This window comes from Astyanax mexicanus, chromosome 6 (genome assembly GCF_023375975.1).
Source record: "Astyanax mexicanus isolate ESR-SI-001 chromosome 6, AstMex3_surface, whole genome shotgun sequence".
Lineage (NCBI taxonomy): Eukaryota > Metazoa > Chordata > Actinopteri > Characiformes > Acestrorhamphidae > Astyanax > Astyanax mexicanus.
Genome location: NC_064413.1, coordinates 56,267,967 through 56,291,489, shown reverse-complemented (window position 1 = coordinate 56,291,489; position 23,523 = coordinate 56,267,967). Strand labels below are relative to the sequence as shown.

Sequence of the window (23,523 nt, the reverse complement as noted above, 5' to 3'; positions counted from 1 at the left end):
AAATCCAATTTACAATTATAATCGATTCCCCTGCCTACCATTTCAGAAAGCTTTGGGTTCGTGACTGAAAATAGGAAAATAACACACTAAACGAGTCACACAAGAAACTTTGAAGGACAGATCATTATTATTATTTTTCACAATTAATCACGGATTCTCACCAGAGAGAGATGACGCTGCGTTTTTTAGAAACGGTAGAATTTATTTCTAGCTAAATATATGCTTTATCCCACCGGATGTTAACGTTGAAAGTGCTGGAACAGTGCTGGAACTGTTTTCGGACTGAGGGGAATGTTTAGAAAATATGCGCGGGTTAGTCTGTGGGAGGCACCGGTAACCAAGCTAAGATGAATAAACACTTCAGAAATGAGGAGCGTTTTCAGATATTTTAGATAAAAAAAATTAAATGTCTGTATTGTGACGACGCACCACAGTATGTAAAATCGCAATTACTCCATTTTAAAAAATGCTTTTGTAATTTGAATTAACCAAATTAATCGTGAAAATCGCCCAGCACTATCTGATTAGTACAATTTAGAACAGAAATTTTGGAAAATCAGCAAGCAAGCAGCCCTCAGCTTCTTAATTCTTCCTCTTTCTGTTTGTGTTTGAGTCAGATGGAAGTTTTACTCTGCTGGTGTCGTTGCTGGGCTCGGGGTCGGGTCTGATCTCAGAACTGGTTCTGGTGGACTCGTCGGGCTCCGGGCTCTATAAAGGCAGTCTGGAGGATCAGGGCAGTGGAGATTATCTGGTGACGGTGGAAACAGCGCCGAAGGGAGATTTCTACATACGGATCACCGGCCAGTTCAACTCCTCCACCAGCTCCAAATTCCAGAGACAGTCCTCCACCCGATACAGAGCCTCCACCATCTCCATCACTGTGAGTCTTTTACACCTAACACTACTAATCCCTCAGAGTTCAGAGTGCTCCACCCGATACAGAGCCTCCACCATCTCCATCACTGTGAGTCTTTACCACCTAACACTACTAATCCCTCAGAGTTCAGAGACAGTCCTCCACCCGATACAGAGCCTCCCCATCTCCATCACTGTGAGTCTTTACACTTAATACTACTAATCCCTCAGAGTTCAGAGACAATCCTCCACCCGATACAGAGCCTCCACCACCTCCATCACTGTGAGTCTTTACACCTAATACTACTAATCCCTCAGAGGTCAGAGACAGTCCTCCACCCGATACAGAGCCCCCACCATCTCCATCACTGTGAGTCTTTACACCTAATACTACTAATCCCTCAGAGGTCAGAGACAGTCCTCCACCCGATACAGAGCCCCCACCATCTCCATCACTGTGAGTCTTTACACTTAATACTACTAATCCCTCAGAGTTCAGAGACAATCCTCCACCCGATACAGAGCCTCCACCATCTCCATCACTGAGTCTTTACACCTAATACTACTAATCCCTCAGAGTTCAGAGACAATCCTCCACCCGATACAGAGCCTCCACCATCTCCATAACTGTGAGTCTTTACCACCTAACACTACTAATCCCTCAGAGTTCAGAGACAGTCCTCCACCTGATACAGAGCCTCCAACATCTCCATCACTGTGAGTCTTTACACCTAATACTACTAATCCCTCAGAGTTCAGAGACAATCCTACACCCGATACAGAGCCTCCACCATCTCCATCACTGTGAGTCTTTTACACCTAACACTACTAATCCCTCAGAGTTCAGAGACAGTCCTACACCCAATACAGAGCCTCCACCATCTCCATCACTGTGAGTCTTTACCACCTAACACTACTAATCCCTCAGAGTTCAGAGACAATCCTCCACCCGATACAGAGCCTCCACCACCTCCATCACTTCCATCACTGTGAGTCTATTAATCCTAACACTACTAATCCCTCAGAGTTCAGAGGCAATCCTCCACCCGATACAGAGCCTCCACCATCTCCATCACTGTGAGTCTTTACCACCTAACACTACTAATCCCTCAGAGTTCAGAGACAGTCCTCCACCCGATACAGAGCCTACACCACCTCCATCACTGTGAGTCTTTTACACCTAACACTACTAATCCCTCAGAGTTCAGAGACAGTCCTCCACCCGATACAGAGCCTCCACCATCTCCCTCACTGTGAGTCTTTACACCTAACACTACTAATCCCTCAGAGTTCAGAGACAGTCCTCCACCCGATACAGAGCCTCCACCATCTCCATCACTGAGTCTTTACACCTAATACTACTAATCCCTCAGAGTTCAGAGACAATCCTCCACCCGATACAGAGCCTCCACCACCTCCATCACTGTGAGTCTATTACACCTAACACTACTAATCCCTCAGAGTTCAGAGGCAATCCTCCACCCGATACAGAGCCTCCACCATCTCCATCACTGTGAGTCTTTACCACCTAACACTACTAATCCCTCAGAGTTCAGAGACAGTCCTCCACCCGATACAGAGCCTACACCACCTCCATCACTGTGAGTCTTTTACACCTAACACTACTAATCCCTCAGAGTTCAGAGACAGTCCTCCACCCGATACAGAGCCTCCACCATCTCCATCACTGAGTCTTTACACCTAATACTACTAATCCCTCAGAGTTCAGAGACAATCCTCCACCCGATACAGAGCCTCCACCATCTCCATAACTGTGAGTCTTTACCACCTAACACTACTAATCCCTCAGAGTTCAGAGACAGTCCTCCACCTGATACAGAGCCTCCAACATCTCCATCACTGTGAGTCTTTACACCTAATACTACTAATCCCTCAGAGTTCAGAGACAATCCTACACCCGATACAGAGCCTCCACCATCTCCATCACTGTGAGTCTTTTACACCTAACACTACTAATCCCTCAGAGTTCAGAGACAGTCCTACACCCAATACAGAGCCTCCACCATCTCCATCACTGTGAGTCTTTACCACCTAACACTACTAATCCCTCAGAGTTCAGAGTGCTCCACCCGATACAGAGCCTCCACCATCTCCATCACTGTGAGTCTTTACCACCTAACACTACTAATCCCTCAGAGTTCAGAGACAATCCTCCACCCGATACAGAGCCTCCACCACCTCCATCACTTCCATCACTGTGAGTCTATTAATCCTAACACTACTAATCCCTCAGAGTTCAGAGGCAATCCTCCACCCGATACAGAGCCTCCACCATCTCCATCACTGTGAGTCTTTACCACCTAACACTACTAATCCCTCAGAGTTCAGAGACAGTCCTCCACCCGATACAGAGCCTACACCACCTCCATCACTGTGAGTCTTTTACACCTAACACTACTAATCCCTCAGAGTTCAGAGACAGTCCTCCACCCGATACAGAGCCTCCACCATCTCCCTCACTGTGAGTCTTTACACCTAACACTACTAATCCCTCAGAGTTCAGAGACAGTCCTCCACCCGATACAGAGCCTCCACCATCTCCATCACTGAGTCTTTACACCTAATACTACTAATCCCTCAGAGTTCAGAGACAATCCTCCACCCGATACAGAGCCTCCACCACCTCCATCACTGTGAGTCTATTACACCTAACACTACTAATCCCTCAGAGTTCAGAGGCAATCCTCCACCCGATACAGAGCCTCCACCATCTCCATCACTGTGAGTCTTTACCACCTAACACTACTAATCCCTCAGAGTTCAGAGACAGTCCTCCACCCGATACAGAGCCTACACCACCTCCATCACTGTGAGTCTTTTACACCTAACACTACTAATCCCTCAGAGTTCAGAGACAGTCCTCCACCCGATACAGAGCCTCCACCATCTCCATCACTGAGTCTTTACACCTAATACTACTAATCCCTCAGAGTTCAGAGACAATCCTCCACCCGATACAGAGCCTCCACCATCTCCATCACTGTGAGTCTTTACCACCTAACACTACTAATCCCTCAGAGTTCAGAGACAGTCCTCCACCCGATACAGAGCCTCCAACATCTCCATCACTGTGAGTCTTTACACCTAATACTACTAATCCCTCAGAGTTCAGAGACAATCCTACACCCGATACAGAGCCTCCACCATCTCCATAACTGTGAGTCTTTTACACCTAACACTACTAATCCCTCAGAGTTCAGAGACAGTCCTACACCCAATACAGAGCCTCCACCATCTCCATCACTGTGAGTCTTTACCACCTAACACTACTAATCCCTCAGAGTTCAGAGTGCTCCACCCGATACAGAGCCTCCACCATCTCCATCACTGTGAGTCTTTACCACCTAACACTACTAATCCCTCAGAGTTCAGAGACAATCCTCCACCCGATACAGAGCCTCCACCACCTCCATCACTTCCATCACTGTGAGTCTATTACACCTAACACTACTAATCCCTCAGAGTTCAGAGGCAATCCTCCACCCGATACAGAGCCTCCACCATCTCCATCACTGTGAGTCTTTACCACCTAACACTACTAATCCCTCAGAGTTCAGAGACAGTCCTCCACCCGATACAGAGCCTCCACCATCTCCCTCACTGTGAGTCTTTACACCTAACACTACTAATCCCTCAGAGTTCAGAGACAGTCCTCCACCCGATACAGAGCCTCCACCATCTCCATCACTGAGTCTTTACACCTAATACTACTAATCCCTCAGAGTTCAGAGACAATCCTCCACCCGATACAGAGCCTCCACCATCTCCATCACTGTAAGTCTTTACACCTAATACTACTAATCCCTCAGAGTTCAGAGACAGTCCTCCACCCGATACAGAGCCTCCACCATCTCCATCACTGTGAGTCTTTACCACCTAACACTACTAATCCCTCAGAGTTCAGAGACAGTCCTCCACCCGATACAGAGCCTACACCACCTCCATCACTGTGAGTCTTTTACACCTAACACTACTAATCCCTCAGAGTTCAGAGACAGTCCTCCACCCGATACAGAGCCTCCACCATCTCCATCACTGAGTCTTTACACCTAATACTACTAATCCCTCAGAGTTCAGAGACAATCCTCCACCCGATACAGAGCCTCCACCATCTCCATCACTGTGAGTCTTTACCACCTAACACTACTAATCCCTCAGAGTTCAGAGACAGTCCTCCACCCGATACAGAGCCTCCAACATCTCCATCACTGTGAGTCTTTACACCTAATACTACTAATCCCTCAGAGTTCAGAGACAATCCTACACCCGATACAGAGCCTCCACCATCTCCATAACTGTGAGTCTTTTACACCTAACACTACTAATCCCTCAGAGTTCAGAGACAGTCCTACACCCAATACAGAGCCTCCACCATCTCCATCACTGTGAGTCTTTACCACCTAACACTACTAATCCCTCAGAGTTCAGAGTGCTCCACCCGATACAGAGCCTCCACCATCTCCATCACTGTGAGTCTTTACCACCTAACACTACTAATCCCTCAGAGTTCAGAGACAATCCTCCACCCGATACAGAGCCTCCACCACCTCCATCACTTCCATCACTGTGAGTCTATTACACCTAACACTACTAATCCCTCAGAGTTCAGAGGCAATCCTCCACCCGATACAGAGCCTCCACCATCTCCATCACTGTGAGTCTTTACCACCTAACACTACTAATCCCTCAGAGTTCAGAGACAGTCCTCCACCCGATACAGAGCCTCCACCATCTCCCTCACTGTGAGTCTTTACACCTAACACTACTAATCCCTCAGAGTTCAGAGACAGTCCTCCACCCGATACAGAGCCTCCACCATCTCCATCACTGAGTCTTTACACCTAATACTACTAATCCCTCAGAGTTCAGAGACAATCCTCCACCCGATACAGAGCCTCCACCATCTCCATCACTGTAAGTCTTTACACCTAATACTACTAATCCCTCAGAGTTCAGAGACAGTCCTCCACCCGATACAGAGCCTCCACCATCTCCATCACTGTGAGTCTTTACCACCTAACACTACTAATCCCTCAGAGTTCAGAGACAATCCTCCACCCGATACAGAGCCTCCACCACCTCCATCACTTCCATCACTGTGAGTCTATTACACCTAACACTACTAATCCCTCAGAGTTCAGAGGCAATCCTCCACCCGATACAGAGCCTCCACCATCTCCATCACTGTGAGTCTTTACCACCTAACACTACTAATCCCTCAGAGTTCAGAGACAGTCCTCCACCCGATACAGAGCCTCCACCATCTCCCTCACTGTGAGTCTTTACACCTAACACTACTAATCCCTCAGAGTTCAGAGACAGTCCTCCACCCGATACAGAGCCTCCACCATCTCCATCACTGAGTCTTTACACCTAATACTACTAATCCCTCAGAGTTCAGAGACAATCCTCCACCCGATACAGAGCCTCCACCATCTCCATCACTGTGAGTCTTTACACCTAATACTACTAATCCCTCAGAGTTCAGAGACAGTCCTCCACCCGATACAGAGCCTCCACCATCTCAATCACTGTGAGTCTTTACACCTAACACTACTAATCCCTCAGAGTTCAGAGACAATCCTCCACCCGATACAGAGCCTCCACCATCTCCATCACTGTGAGTCTTTACACCTAATACTACTAATCCCTCAGAGTTCAGAGACAATCCTACACCCGATACAGAGCCTCCACCATCTCCATCACTGTGAGTCTTTTACACCTAACACTACTAATCCCTCAGAGTTCAGAGACAGTCCTCCACCCGATACAGAGCCTCCACCATCTCCATCACTGTGAGTCTTTACCACCTAACACTACTAATCCCTCAGAGTTCAGAGTGCTCCACCCGATACAGAGCCTCCACCATCTCCATCACTGTGAGTCTTTACCACCTAACACTACTAATCCCTCAGAGTTCAGAGACAATCCTCCACCCGATACAGAGCCTCCACCACCTCCATCACTGTGAGTCTATTACACCTAACACTACTAATCCCTCAGAGTTCAGAGGCAATCCTCCACCCGATACAGAGCCTCCACCATCTCCATCACTGTGAGTCTTTACCACCTAACACTACTAATCCCTCAGAGTTCAGAGACAGTCCTCCACCCGATACAGAGCCTACACCACCTCCATCACTGTGAGTCTTTTACACCTAACACTACTAATCCCTCAGAGTTCAGAGACAGTCCTCCACCCGATACAGAGCCTCCACCATCTCCATCACTGAGTCTTTACACCTAATACTACTAATCCCTCAGAGTTCAGAGACAATCCTCCACCCGATACAGAGCCTCCACCATCTCCATCACTGTGAGTCTTTACCACCTAACACTACTAATCCCTCAGAGTTCAGAGACAGTCCTCCACCTGATACAGAGCCTCCAACATCTCCATCACTGTGAGTCTTTACACCTAATACTACTAATCCCTCAGAGTTCAGAGACAATCCTACACCCGATACAGAGCCTCCACCATCTCCATCACTGTGAGTCTTTTACACCTAACACTACTAATCCCTCAGAGTTCAGAGACAGTCCTACACCCAATACAGAGCCTCCACCATCTCCATCACTGTGAGTCTTTACCACCTAACACTACTAATCCCTCAGAGTTCAGAGTGCTCCACCCGATACAGAGCCTCCACCATCTCCATCACTGTGAGTCTTTACCACCTAACACTACTAATCCCTCAGAGTTCAGAGACAATCCTCCACCCGATACAGAGCCTCCACCACCTCCATCACTTCCATCACTGTGAGTCTATTAATCCTAACACTACTAATCCCTCAGAGTTCAGAGGCAATCCTCCACCCGATACAGAGCCTCCACCATCTCCATCACTGTGAGTCTTTACCACCTAACACTACTAATCCCTCAGAGTTCAGAGACAGTCCTCCACCCGATACAGAGCCTACACCACCTCCATCACTGTGAGTCTTTTACACCTAACACTACTAATCCCTCAGAGTTCAGAGACAGTCCTCCACCCGATACAGAGCCTCCACCATCTCCATCACTGTGAGTCTTTACCACCTAACACTACTAATCCCTCAGAGTTCAGAGACAGTCCTCCACCTGATACAGAGCCTCCAACATCTCCATCACTGTGAGTCTTTACACCTAATACTACTAATCCCTCAGAGTTCAGAGACAATCCTACACCCGATACAGAGCCTCCACCATCTCCATCACTGTGAGTCTTTTACACCTAACACTACTAATCCCTCAGAGTTCAGAGACAGTCCTACACCCAATACAGAGCCTCCACCATCTCCATCACTGTGAGTCTTTACCACCTAACACTACTAATCCCTCAGAGTTCAGAGTGCTCCACCCGATACAGAGCCTCCACCATCTCCATCACTGTGAGTCTTTACCACCTAACACTACTAATCCCTCAGAGTTCAGAGACAATCCTCCACCCGATACAGAGCCTCCACCACCTCCATCACTTCCATCACTGTGAGTCTATTAATCCTAACACTACTAATCCCTCAGAGTTCAGAGGCAATCCTCCACCCGATACAGAGCCTCCACCATCTCCATCACTGTGAGTCTTTACCACCTAACACTACTAATCCCTCAGAGTTCAGAGACAGTCCTCCACCCGATACAGAGCCTACACCACCTCCATCACTGTGAGTCTTTTACACCTAACACTACTAATCCCTCAGAGTTCAGAGACAGTCCTCCACCCGATACAGAGCCTCCACCACCTCCATCACTGTGAGTCTATTACACCTAACACTACTAATCCCTCAGAGTTCAGAGGCAATCCTCCACCCGATACAGAGCCTCCACCATCTCCATCACTGTGAGTCTTTACCACCTAACACTACTAATCCCTCAGAGTTCAGAGACAGTCCTCCACCCGATACAGAGCCTACACCACCTCCATCACTGTGAGTCTTTTACACCTAATACTACTAATCCCTCAGAGTTCAGAGACAATCCTCCACCCGATACAGAGCCTCCACCACCTCCATCACTGTGAGTCTATTACACCTAACACTACTAATCCCTCAGAGTTCAGAGGCAATCCTCCACCCGATACAGAGCCTCCACCATCTCCATCACTGTGAGTCTTTACCACCTAACACTACTAATCCCTCAGAGTTCAGAGACAGTCCTCCACCCGATACAGAGCCTACACCACCTCCATCACTGTGAGTCTTTTACACCTAACACTACTAATCCCTCAGAGTTCAGAGACAGTCCTCCACCCGATACAGAGCCTCCACCATCTCCATCACTGAGTCTTTACACCTAATACTACTAATCCCTCAGAGTTCAGAGACAATCCTCCACCCGATACAGAGCCTCCACCATCTCCATCACTGTGAGTCTTTACCACCTAACACTACTAATCCCTCAGAGTTCAGAGACAGTCCTCCACCCGATACAGAGCCTCCAACATCTCCATCACTGTGAGTCTTTACACCTAATACTACTAATCCCTCAGAGTTCAGAGACAATCCTACACCCGATACAGAGCCTCCACCATCTCCATCACTGTGAGTCTTTTACACCTAACACTACTAATCCCTCAGAGTTCAGAGACAGTCCTACACCCAATACAGAGCCTCCACCATCTCCATCACTGTGAGTCTTTACCACCTAACACTACTAATCCCTCAGAGTTCAGAGTGCTCCACCCGATACAGAGCCTCCACCATCTCCATCACTGTGAGTCTTTACCACCTAACACTACTAATCCCTCAGAGTTCAGAGACAATCCTCCACCCGATACAGAGCCTCCACCACCTCCATCACTTCCATCACTGTTAGTCTATTACACCTAACACTACTAATCCCTCAGAGTTCAGAGGCAATCCTCCACCCGATACAGTGCCTCCACCATCTCCATCACTGTGAGTCTTTACCACCTAACACTACTAATCCCTCAGAGTTCAGAGACAGTCCTCCACCCGATACAGAGCCTCCACCATCTCCCTCACTGTGAGTCTTTACACCTAACACTACTAATCCCTCAGAGTTCAGAGACAGTCCTCCACCCGATACAGAGCCTCCACCATCTCCATCACTGAGTCTTTACACCTAATACTACTAATCCCTCAGAGTTCAGAGACAATCCTCCACCCGATACAGAGCCTCCACCATCTCCATCACTGTGAGTCTTTACACCTAATACTACTAATCCCTCAGAGTTCAGAGACAGTCCTCCACCCGATACAGAGCCTCCACCATCTCCATCACTGTGAGTCTTTACCACCTAACACTACTAATCCCTCAGAGTTCAGAGACAATCCTCCACCCGATACAGAGCCTCCACCACCTCCATCACTTCCATCACTGTGAGTCTATTACACCTAACACTACTAATCCCTCAGAGTTCAGAGGCAATCCTCCACCCGATACAGAGCCTCCACCATCTCCATCACTGTGAGTCTTTACCACCTAACACTACTAATCCCTCAGAGTTCAGAGACAGTCCTCCACCCGATACAGAGCCTCCACCATCTCCCTCACTGTGAGTCTTTACACCTAACACTACTAATCCCTCAGAGTTCAGAGACAGTCCTCCACCCGATACAGAGCCTCCACCATCTCCATCACTGAGTCTTTACACCTAATACTACTAATCCCTCAGAGTTCAGAGACAATCCTCCACCCGATACAGAGCCTCCACCATCTCCATCACTGTGAGTCTTTACACCTAATACTACTAATCCCTCAGAGTTCAGAGACAGTCCTCCACCCGATACAGAGCCTCCACCATCTCAATCACTGTGAGTCTTTACACCTAACACTACTAATCCCTCAGAGTTCAGAGACAATCCTCCACCCGATACAGAGCCTCCACCATCTCCATCACTGTGAGTCTTTACACCTAATACTACTAATCCCTCAGAGTTCAGAGACAATCCTACACCCGATACAGAGCCTCCACCATCTCCATCACTGTGAGTCTTTTACAACTAACACTACTAATCCCTCAGAGTTCAGAGACAGTCCTCCACCCGATACAGAGCCTCCACCATCTCCATCACTGTGAGTCTTTACCACCTAACACTACTAATCCCTCAGAGTTCAGAGTGCTCCACCCGATACAGAGCCTCCACCATCTCCATCACTGTGAGTCTTTACCACCTAACACTACTAATCCCTCAGAGTTCAGAGACAGTCCTCCACCCGATACAGAGCCTACACCACCTCCATCACTGTGAGTCTTTTACACCTAACACTACTAATCCCTCAGAGTTCAGAGACAGTCCTCCACCCGATACAGAGCCTCCACCATCTCCATCACTGAGTCTTTACACCTAATACTACTAATCCCTCAGAGTTCAGAGACAATCCTCCACCCGATACAGAGCCTCCACCATCTCCATCACTGTGAGTCTTTACCACCTAACACTACTAATCCCTCAGAGTTCAGAGACAGTCCTCCACCTGATACAGAGCCTCCAACATCTCCATCACTGTGAGTCTTTACACCTAATACTACTAATCCCTCAGAGTTCAGAGACAATCCTACACCCAATACAGAGCCTCCACCATCTCCATCACTGTGAGTCTTTTACACCTAACACTACTAATCCCTCAGAGTTCAGAGACAGTCCTCCACCCGATACAGAGCCTCCACCATCTCCATCACTGTGAGTCTTTACCACCTAACACTACTAATCCCTCAGAGTTCAGAGTGCTCCACCCGATACAGAGCCTCCACCATCTCCATCACTGTGAGTCTTTACCACCTAACACTACTAATCCCTCAGAGTTCAGAGACAGTCCTCCACCCGATACAGAGCCTACACCACCTCCATCACTGTGAGTCTTTTACACATAACACTACTAATCCCTCAGAGTTCAGAGACAGTCCTCCACCCGATACAGAGCCTCCACCATCTCCATCACTGAGTCTTTACACCTAATACTACTAATCCCTCAGAGTTCAGAGACAATCCTCCACCCGATACAGAGCCTCCACCATCTCCATCACTGTGAGTCTTTACCACCTAACACTACTAATCCCTCAGAGTTCAGAGACAGTCCTCCACCTGATACAGAGCCTCCAACATCTCCATCACTGTGAGTCTTTACACCTAATACTACTAATCCCTCAGAGTTCAGAGACAATCCTACACCCAATACAGAGCCTCCACCATCTCCATCACTGTGAGTCTTTTACACCTAACACTACTAATCCCTCAGAGTTCAGAGACAGTCCTACACCCAATACAGAGCCTCCACCATCTCCTTCACTGTGAGTCTTTACCACCTAACACTACTAATCCCTCAGAGTTCAGAGTGCTCCACCCGATACAGAGCCTCCACCATCTCCATCACTGTGAGTCTTTACCACCTAACACTACTAATCCCTCAGAGTTCAGAGACAATCCTCCACCCGATACAGAGCCTCCACCACCTCCATCACTTCCATCACTGTGAGTCTATTAATCCTAACACTACTAATCCCTCAGAGTTCAGAGGCAATCCTCCACCCGATACAGAGCCTCCACCATCTCCATCACTGTGAGTCTTTACCACCTAACACTACTAATCCCTTAGAGTTCAGAGACAGTCCTCCACCCGATACAGAGCCTACACCACCTCCATCACTGTGAGTCTTTTACACCTAACACTACTAATCCCTCAGAGTTCAGAGACAGTCCTCCACCCGATACAGAGCCTCCACCATCTCCCTCACTGTGAGTCTTTACACCTAACACTACTAATCCCTCAGAGTTCAGAGACAGTCCTCCACCCGATACAGAGCCTCCACCATCTCCATCACTGAGTCTTTACACCTAATACTACTAATCCCTCAGAGTTCAGAGACAATCCTCCACCCGATACAGAGCCTCCACCACCTCCATCACTGTGAGTCTATTACACCTAACACTACTAATCCCTCAGAGTTCAGAGGCAATCCTCCACCCGATACAGAGCCTCCACCATCTCCATCACTGTGAGTCTTTACCACCTAACACTACTAATCCCTCAGAGTTCAGAGACAGTCCTCCACCCGATACAGAGCCTACACCACCTCCATCACTGTGAGTCTTTTACACCTAACACTACTAATCCCTCAGAGTTCAGAGACAGTCCTCCACCCGATACAGAGCCTCCACCATCTCCATCACTGAGTCTTTACACCTAATACTACTAATCCCTCAGAGTTCAGAGACAATCCTCCACCCGATACAGAGCCTCCACCATCTCCATCACTGTGAGTCTTTACCACCTAACACTACTAATCCCTCAGAGTTCAGAGACAGTCCTCCACCCGATACAGAGCCTCCAACATCTCCATCACTGTGAGTCTTTACACCTAATACTACTAATCCCTCAGAGTTCAGAGACAATCCTACACCCGATACAGAGCCTCCACCATCTCCATCACTGTGAGTCTTTTACACCTAACACTACTAATCCCTCAGAGTTCAGAGACAGTCCTACACCCAATACAGAGCCTCCACCATCTCCATCACTGTGAGTCTTTACCACCTAACACTACTAATCCCTCAGAGTTCAGAGTGCTCCACCCGATACAGAGCCTCCACCATCTCCATCACTGTGAGTCTTTACCACCTAACACTACTAATCCCTCAGAGTTCAGAGACAATCCTCCACCCGATACAGAGCCTCCACCACCTCCATCACTTCCATCACTGTGAGTCTATTACACCTAACACTACTAATCCCTCAGAGTTCAGAGGCAATCCTCCACCCGATACAGAGCCTCCACCATCTCCATCACTGTGAGTCTATTACACCTAACACTACTAATCCCTCAGAGTTCAGAGACAGTCCTCCACCCGATACAGAGCCTCCACCATCTCCATCACTGAGTCTTTACACCTAATACTACTAATCCCTCAGAGTTCAGAGACAATCCTCCACCCGATACAGAGCCTCCACCATCTCCATCACTGTGAGTCTTTACACCTAATACTACTAATCCCTCAGAGTTCAGAGACAGTCCTCCACCCGATACAGAGCCTCCACCATCTCAATCACTGTGAGTCTTTACACCTAACACTACTAATCCCTCAGAGTTCAGAGACAATCCTCCACCCGATACAGAGCCTCCACCATCTCCATCACTGTGAGTCTTTACCACCTAACACTACTAATCCCTCAGAGTTCAGAGTGCTCCACCTGATACAGAGCCTCCACCATCTCCATCACTGTGAGTCTTTACCACCTAACACTACTAATCCCTCAGAGTTCAGACAGTCCTCCACCCGATACAGAGCCTCCACCATCTCCATCACTGTGAGTCTTTACCACCTAACACTACTAATCCCTCAGACTTCAGACAGTCCTCCACCCGATACAGAGCCCCCACCATCTCCATCACTGTGAGTCTTTACCACCTAACACTACTAATCCCTCAGAGTTCAGAGACAATCCTCCACCCGATACAGAGCCTCCACCACCTCCATCACTTCCATCACTGTGAGTCTATTACACCTAACACTACTAATCCCTCAGAGTTCAGAGGCAATCCTCCACCCGATACAGAGCCTCCACCATCTCCATCACTGTGAGTCTTTACCACCTAACACTACTAATCCCTCAGAGTTCAGAGACAGTCCTCCACCTGATACAGAGCCTACACCACCTCCATCACTGTGAGTCTTTTACACCTAACACTACTAATCCCTCAGAGTTCAGAGACAGTCCTCCACCCGATACAGAGCCTCCACCATCTCCCTCACAGTGAGTCTTTACACCTAACACTACTAATCCCTCAGAGTTCAGAGACAGTCCTCCACCCGATACAGAGCCTCCACCATCTCCATCACTGAGTCTTTACACCTAATACTACTAATCCCTCAGAGTTCAGAGACAATCCTCCACCCGATACAGAGCCTCCACCATCTCCATCACTGTGAGTCTTTACACCTAATACTACTAATCCCTCAGAGTTCAGAGACAGTCCTCCACCCGATACAGAGCCTCCACCATCTCAATCACTGTGAGTCTTTACACCTAACACTACTAATCCCTCAGAGTTCAGAGACAATCCTCCACCCGATACAGAGCCTCCACCATCTCCATCACTGTGAGTCTTTACCACCTAACACTACTAATCCCTCAGAGTTCAGAGTGCTCCACCTGATACAGAGCCTCCACCATCTCCATCACTGTGAGTCTTTACCACCTAACACTACTAATCCCTCAGAGTTCAGACAGTCCTCCACCCGATACAGAGCCCCCACCATCTCCATCACTGTGAGTCTTTAACACCTAACACTACTAATCCCTCAGAGTTCAGAGACAGTCCTCCACCCGATACAGAGCCTACACCACCTCCATCACTGTGAGTCTTTTACACCTAACACTACTAATCCCTCAGAGTTCAGAGACAGTCCTCCACCCGATACAGAGCCTCCACCATCTCCCTCACTGTGAGTCTTTACACCTAACACTACTAATCCCTCAGAGTTCAGAGACAGTCCTCCACCCGATACAGAGCCTCCACCATCTCCATCACTGAGTCTTTACACCTAATACTACTAATCCCTCAGAGTTCAGAGACAATCCTCCACCCGATACAGAGCCTCCACCATCTCCATCACTGTGAGTCTTTACACCTAATACTACTAATCCCTCAGAGTTCAGAGACAGTCCTCCACCCGATACAGAGCCTCCACCATCTCAATCACTGTGAGTCTTTACACTTAACACTACTAATCCCTCAGAGTTCAGAGACAATCCTCCACCCGATACAGAGCCTCCACCATCTCCATCACTGTGAGTCTTTTACACCTAACACTACTAATCCCTCAGAGTTCAGAGACAGTCCTCCACCCGATACAGAGCCCCCACCATCTCCATCACTGTGAGTCTTTACCACCTAGTACTACTAATCCCTCAGAGTTCAGAGTGCTCCACCCGATACAGAGCCTCCACCATCTCCATCACTGTGAGTCTTTACCACCTAACACTACTAATCCCTCAGAGTTCAGAGGCAATCCTCCACCCGATACAGAGCCTCCACCATCTCCATCACTGTGAGTCTTTACCACCTAACACTACTAATCCCTCAGAGTTCAGAGACAGTCCTCCACCCGATACAGAGCCTACACCACCTCCATCACTGTGAGTCTTTTACACCTAACACTACTAATCCCTCAGAGTTCAGAGACAATCCTCCACCCGATACAGAGCCTCCACCATCTCCATCACTGTGAGTCTTTACCACCTAACACTACTAATCCCTCAGAGTTCAGAGACAGTCCTCCACCCGATACAGAGCCTACACCACCTCCATCACTGTGAGTCTTTTACACCTAACACTACTAATCCCTCAGAGTTCAGAGACAATCCTGCACCCGATACAGAGCCTCCACCAACTCCATCACTGTGAGTCTTTTACACCTAACACTACTAACACTGCTGTAAAGACTCTAAAGACTCTTTTTCCCAAGATGCACCTGCACATAACCCCCGGACATGCCAGATCTGGCTCACCGTTCTACTGAGATTACTCACACCTGGACTCATTAGTATAAATAGCCCCTGTTTTCACTCAATCTTCGCTCGTTTCCTTTGTTGTTTGACCTTTTGTTTACGACCCTTTGTGCTTCCTCAACTACTCTTTTGCCTGGCCCCTTTGTTTATTGTTAGCTGTTTCAGTTTTGACCTATTTTTGTATTTTTGACCATTCCTTTTCCTTGCCCTACTTGCCCTGTTGTGGATTTCCTGTTTATGACCTCTTGCCTGCTCAGTCTGCTATGTTGTTGGTTTATGCTGCCATTTTGTTATTGACCCTGCCTGTCCCTGACTATTTTTATACGCATGACCCCTTATTTAATATATTGTATGTTTGGTATCTGCGCTTGTCTGTTTGTTGTTTGGCTCCTAGTGGGTGGGGTTTAAACACAATGCCGAAAGAACCACTTCTGACACCAATCTTTACATCTACACTAATAATCTACACTGTGTTTTATATGATACGGTGCAATATTTTCTTACACTCCTACAGCACATATCGAAAAGGATGTACACAAACGTATTTTTAGCATCCAGCTTTAATTCTCATTTAGAAGCTTTTCTGCACTTTATTTCTAAAGATCTGGATAAAGAACTGGAACTCTGTTCTCCTCCTCAGGTTTTGAGAAACACCACGTTGTCTGCAGGGCAGATTTTCACCGTTGGGTTCGTTCTGAAGACAAGCACAAATACGAAAAGCTTCCTCACCTACGTCAAAAACACCGGCCAGGACCTCATGCTGTTCTCCCCCATCCTGCCGGCGGTCAATGGATACTCCGCCGGCGTCGTGGTGTTCAACGTCTCGGCTAACGCCACGGCCGGAACCGAGCACGTCCTCACCATCGCCGTGACGGATCAGGAGCTAACCACCACCAACTACGTCTTCCTGAGACTCGCCGTGTCCGCCGCAGTGGCGCCCCCTGCTGGCCTGGAGCTCAGTCTGTGGCTCAGTGGACTAACTCTACTCATCAGTAGCTTTACACTCAGCTAGGAGGTTCTGACTGCGTCACAGTTCTGTACTTAAGCAATAATACACTCGAGGTTCGTGCTATAATATGTAATATTGGCAATGCAGTGCTGCGGTCATAGGCGCAGTGCCAATATTACAGGTTATAGCACAAACCTCGAGTGTATTATTGTGATTATATCACAGTTCATTGTTCAATATCACTGATTATTGAAAGATTCTAAAGAGTTAAAGAGGAGGAGAAAGAGGAGGATCTGTTGGTTATAAAAACTCCATCAGTTAAAATAGTTCCATTGCTGCTCTGTTTGTAGTTTGGTTTGTAAGCGCTGCATCCTTGCTAGGTTACCTGTACTGTATGTGGCAGTATAGTAATACATGGAGAGCTTCAGTTACAGTGCATTACTGGCTGATAACGGTACTCATAGAAAGCCTCTCAGCCAATCACATCGCTGGGTCAGAACTAACTGTGGTGTGAAAGCATTTATATGGCATATAAAAATTGTCTCCCCGGGAGACACCTCATTGGTGTTACCATACAGCAAAAAAAAAAAAAAAAACATATTTTTATATAAGAAATTAAAACCACACTGATGCATCATTTTACTTCTATTTCTATATAATATCTGAAGATCTGTGAAGTAAAGCAGAGTGTAAATCCACTGTCTTTAATAATATTTTCAGTTATTTTCAGTTTTTTTCTAAATTTCCTGTAATTGTTTTGCTTTTTTGGACACTGTTGATATTACTACACGTCAATCAACAATGACAAATTAATGGTAACACATTACAATTAACAGTACATATAACATTAGCTAACATTGTTCAATTTTACTTAAGTAACACATCTAGGGGTGTGCCATATCATATTGTACGCAATAATATCACCAACATTTTTCAATATGGTGAACTATAATATTATACCCTGAAATATGGAGCCATATCACCCACCCCTAATTATCACATCAGGGTTCTACTTTTATACTGTTTTTAGCAAAAGAAAAATTCACACTGTTCTCATTTCCCCATTATATATCTACTAGAGATATTTGAAGAGCATTATTATTAGTATCATTACATTCAGCATGATAAAATTCTTGTATTTTTTATATCTCTGTTATAGGGGTGTGCAATATTATATCATATGCAATAATAGAATTTAATTTTCATTTTGTTGCAGTAGTTAATTCAGTGTTTTGTCATATCTTAAAAATACCATGAAATATCATTATATAGTTTTCGGGCTATATCGCCCACCCCTGGTCTGAACTCATTAATATTAAAAGACAGTAGTCAAGACACTATTTAACATTAATAAAATTTACTGCTTAAACATGTTGTGAAAAGTAATGAAATTATTTTTTTAATTAGTTAAAAAAAATTACGTATTATGTCTTAACTACAGTCAGTTAATAATTAGTCGATACATTCTGTCATAAGTACTTTTAATTAATTACACTTATTAATTAAAGTGTTACCAAAATTATTTTAAGCTTATTGCTTTTAATTTTTTTAATAATTGTACTTCTTAAAAACTGACTAAATTGACGAGTTTTTCTGTTTCTTCTGTTAAACAAATGTTTAATGCAGGTTAATCCATGAAGGAATTTACAGTTTTATCCTTTTTATCCTCACAGTTTGTTGATTAAGTATTAAAAATAACATTTTTATGTTCTGTATTATTTCTATGTCTGTTAGAAACTGATGAAGGATTATTTTCAGCAGTACACCATGATAAATTATGCTGTTTAAAAGGTACAACAACGGGGTAGAGACTGGTTTTCATTTTTATTGATCAGTTATTATATTCAGGGCTGCATGTGATTTTTGTATATTGTTTTATTTTTATTTTATATGATCATTCTCTGAATAAACCTGATAAAGATGAGCTCAGACAGTTTGGACTGATATGTTTAAAGGTCTGTTAGAGCCAGAACTCTTGCTGGTTGGCTGGTTGTTGATCAAATACTTATTTTTAGCAATACAATTCTAAATAATAATTTAGAAATAAAACTGTGATTTTCTGGATTTATTTTAGATTATGTCACTTACAGTTAAAATGTATCTACAATAAAATGTACACATCTCTTCATTCTGGGAAAACTTGCACAATCAGAGCACACACACACACACACACACACACAGACAATCAGCGCACACACACACAGTTCACAGTACACAGCAATTCCCGTAATACCAGCTCTCCACAGCACTTGCCGCTCTACTGAACTCTGTTATTACATTTAACATAAACTGATTAGACAAATAGAATATTTTAAAATTAAAATGAATAAAATCAACAGTACATAATGCTTTTGGTTGCTACTATACACAATCTAGACTTCTACCCGTTTTTTAAAATGGACAGACCACCAAAACATCTACATACGCTCTAAAAATTAAGTTTATATTTTGCAAAAACTAAAAACAGAATTCAAGGTTATATGTCAGTGTACTGATTCACTCCATGAATATTTGACATACTCTGCAGACTTCAAAAGGCATTATTTTGTCTTAAAGTGTATTTAAACCCCCTGATTTTTGCTTAAAAATGCTTAAAAATGAGAAGGCTAGTTTGGGAAGGGCACTGGGTGATGTATGGGTTTAGGGGCGGGGAAAAAGGGAGAGCAGATGGTTGGACATCAGCTGCATATTGTGAGTATCTGTGTACCAAAATACACAAAACCATCATCCTCACCTATAGCACAGCTGAACCTGAGAGGAGCTGCAGAGGCAGAAATTACCACAATAAAAGTGTTTTTTAAAGTTTAGGAAACATTTACACAAATTTTAAGCAGGACTGGTCTGTTTTATTACTTCAGAGGAACACATTTTTGCTTTTATTTTTACACATTGCAATTTGCAGTGTTCAGATTTGATATGCAAGTTTGCTTTGTTTAACATGTTGGTTTGTTAAAAAAAAAACACAGTAATACAACACATTTAAGTCTTTAAACTTTATATTGGTTTATTTTAAAAACTGTCCTTATTGTTCACTCTAAACAAGTCATTTTATTTCCCCAAACCTTCGGATACAATAATTTTAGTTTATAGTAGGACTGCTGATAAATGTTCTATAACACTAGCTTCAGCTCCGAGCACCGCCATCACTGTACTGATAATGACATAGACATATATATATATATATATATATATATATATATATATATATATACATAGACTCCACAAAGCCTGGCGCCGGCTGCCTACGTTATGCTATGTGGAGTCTATGTTATTTTCAGTTCAGTGTTTTTTAAGAATCTTCTTTTTAAGCACTTTTTAAGTTATTAATGCCTGGTTTTAAATATCAGGGCTCTCTAGATTCTAGTAAGGAGGTGTGGAGCTACTTTGAGCTGGATAATGGTGTAAAAAGTGATTTATCAGAGTAAATTATGCCCCGTATCTCCCAGTCTGAAGGGTGTTTGTTGGATAAACTGTTAAAATTTCTGGATCTCTGAACGCTGTGGGAGAACGGAGGTGTAGATAAGAACTTTTTATCATGTTTTTTTAAAGTCTCCTTTAAGTGTGTTTAGCAAACTTTGCTGGAAACCGACCCTCCGGTCCTGCTGTTGTTTCCCCCGGGTTAAGAACAGCTGTATTAAGCAAGGTTATGTTGGGATCCTGCTCTGGAAACTCATGTTCTTCCTCAGTGGTTGAACTTGGTAACTGCAGACCAGCCGGTGTGGAAACGGATCCATTCAAAATAGTGGGACACTTTAGTGTAAACACCAGGGTAATTGGCCTCCCCGCACTTTTCCCCCCAGCTCATGATGCCCCACACAAAGGACAAGCCGCTGGCGTCTTCACACACCAGAGGACCTCCGGTGTCCCCCTGACAGAAGTCCACGCTACCGCTCAAATCCCCGGCACACTCCATTCCCTCAGAGATCCGCCCGGAGTGGTACTGACTGCAACCTGCAATAATAGTCACGTTGGCCCAATTCAGGATGTTGGTGCTGCGTCCCTCTCTGTTCTTTCCCCATCCAGAGATGGTGCAGTTGTCCCCGGGCTGGAACTGCAGAGGAGACCATGGCAAACACACTGCCCTGACCGCAGGGTTGGGGTGTAAACACTTGTTCTCGAGGGACACCTGCTCCAGCTGCACCAGCGCTATGTCGTTCTGGTGGGTTCTGGAGTTGTAGTCCTCGTGGATGATGATGTTCTTCACTCGAGCTATGTCAGACGTTTGCTGCCTGAAGTGCTTCTTCCACAGGGAGAACTTCACCTTAAAGTTCTGAGGTTTCGGCTTGACACAGCGAGCAGCGGTCAGGACCCAACAGCCCCCGAGGTACACGCCCCCACAGGTGATCCTGTCAGCCTCCTGTATTGCCACCTGCCACTGGATCTGAGTTGGCAGAGTCTCTTCTCCACCCACCACTCGCTTTCTGCGTCTGTGCCCGTTCTCTTCCTCCGTCCTGTAGACGTACTCCATGTTCGGGATGCCGCATTCCAGCTGATTCTCCTTGTAGTTCCGAGTATACTGGATATCTCCCAGTGGGTTTGAGTATACTGGATATCTCCCAGCATCAGTGCCTGTGTTGTTCTTCTCGTCAGTGTGAACTTCGTCCTCTCCTCCAAGACAGTCTCGAACACCGTCCTGTACTGCATGGGATGGGATGCACACTCCAGACTTACAGTGGAACCCATTTGTGCAACTCTTACAGCACATCTCGTCACTGTTATCTCCACAGTGATCCGTTCCATCGCAGGTGTGTTTCCACGCAATACACTTGCGGTTCACACAGGTGAACTCTGGACACTCGTTCTGTCTCGACCCATTTGTCGGCTCCGTGTAGCACTTTACTGCGACAACTTCGACATTCTCCACACTCTGAGGAGCATAGAGGGTGCACTCGGCCAGGGAGAGCTCAGACCCTGTACATCTCACACTCATGCACTGAGACAACCACAAACGTGTTCTCTGAAGTTCGCTTTTCTTCACCTTCTTGAAAGCAGCCGCACCCCAGGCATGTTGTTTCTGATGGCGACAGATGACGTTTGCTGCAGCCATGTTCCACTGTTGACTTGCACACACCAGAGCTTTCCCTTTGGCAGTTTTTACCTGGACCACCTCGTTATCGCCGAACTTGTGTAGCTGTACCTCAAAAACATCTTTGCAGTTTGTGCCGTAGTGAGAGAACACAGGTTCGCTGTCTCTGCAGGCGATGGCTTGTGCTTGGCAAAAGGACCAGTGCATTTTTTGGTTCAGTCCGCACACGGCGATGCCCGGGCGTGGGCACTGATACGGCAGCTTACACACACACTTCCCAGAGATGCAGCGCTGCCACGGCAGGCAGAACACTTTAGAGCAGGACAGGCGAGTGTAGTTCCTCTGTAAACACTCCAGGGACAGACGCTCAGGGGGGGCATTTACAGGTTGTTGCGGTCTCTCGGTATACCCACTCTGCTGGAGCAGAAGAATAAGGAGCAGGCTGAGAGGGATCTTCATGTTTCTTCCTCTCTCGCTTTCTCTCTTTCTCTTTCTTTTTTGTGCGTTCCCTGTGTTGTGGACTCATCTCTCTGTCTGTGTTGTCTCTGGCACAGCGCCACTGGGTTCCACAAATCATTAACTTTTGTCAATACAGACCAAAAAACTCGAAGAGGAGGGAAGATCTAAATACTAAAATCAACAGTGAGTTGGCACCACACCTTCACACTCTTATTCTTAAATGTTTTATACATTTATATATAAAGTTATTATTTTTACTGTGCACTTAATAATTCACTAAATAACCTTATGAACTGTGCTCTCTTTTAACTGTCACAATGAGACAAGGCTTTGGAGGTCGTTTGATCTTTCCATCCACTCTTTTCCTCCGTTTCATCTTCTCACAGACTTAAGGACACTTAAGGACTGTTTGAAACACAAGGACTGTCTGCTGTGTTCATGAGGACACAGAGCTGAACAACTTGTTGCTCAGACAGGCTGGAGCGGATCATGTCATTAAAACTGGACAACAAGCTGTTAACTGGACTCTGCTGCATAATCATATTGATGAGTTCTGTCCAATCAAATGTCATTTGCATGAATGTATAACTGCTTGGATGAAGTCTGAGGAGTTCTCTCGGTCCCTCGACTGGCTTTAGTTTCTCTCTCTCTCTCTCTCGTTCTCTCTGGGTTGTGAATGTGTTGATCTATCGAGATTTTATTACACTATGTGTTGACTCGTTGGTGTACTTTTACTCTTTTCTAATGTATATCCATTAA

At 45.8% G+C, this 23,523-nt stretch overlaps 1 protein-coding gene and 1 pseudogene across 1 annotated transcript in view; one reads left to right on the top strand and one right to left on the bottom strand.

Moving 5' to 3' along the window:
* LOC103042669 (von Willebrand factor A domain-containing protein 7-like) overlaps positions 1-17,997 on the top strand; it is a 52,127-nt gene extending 34,130 nt beyond the window's left edge. Inside the window, exons 14-15 of the mRNA XM_049480070.1 lie at positions 618-880; positions 16,971-17,997. Of these exons, the coding sequence (XP_049336027.1) occupies positions 618-880; positions 16,971-17,342 (635 nt within the window). The 3' untranslated portion in view covers positions 17,343-17,997. The remainder of the gene's footprint in view (positions 1-617; positions 881-16,970) is intronic.
* A 2,106-nt stretch (positions 17,998-20,103) lies between these two features.
* Positions 20,104-22,815, bottom strand: LOC103042363 (complement factor I-like; annotated as a pseudogene).
* Positions 22,816-23,523: the final 708 nt, after the last annotated feature.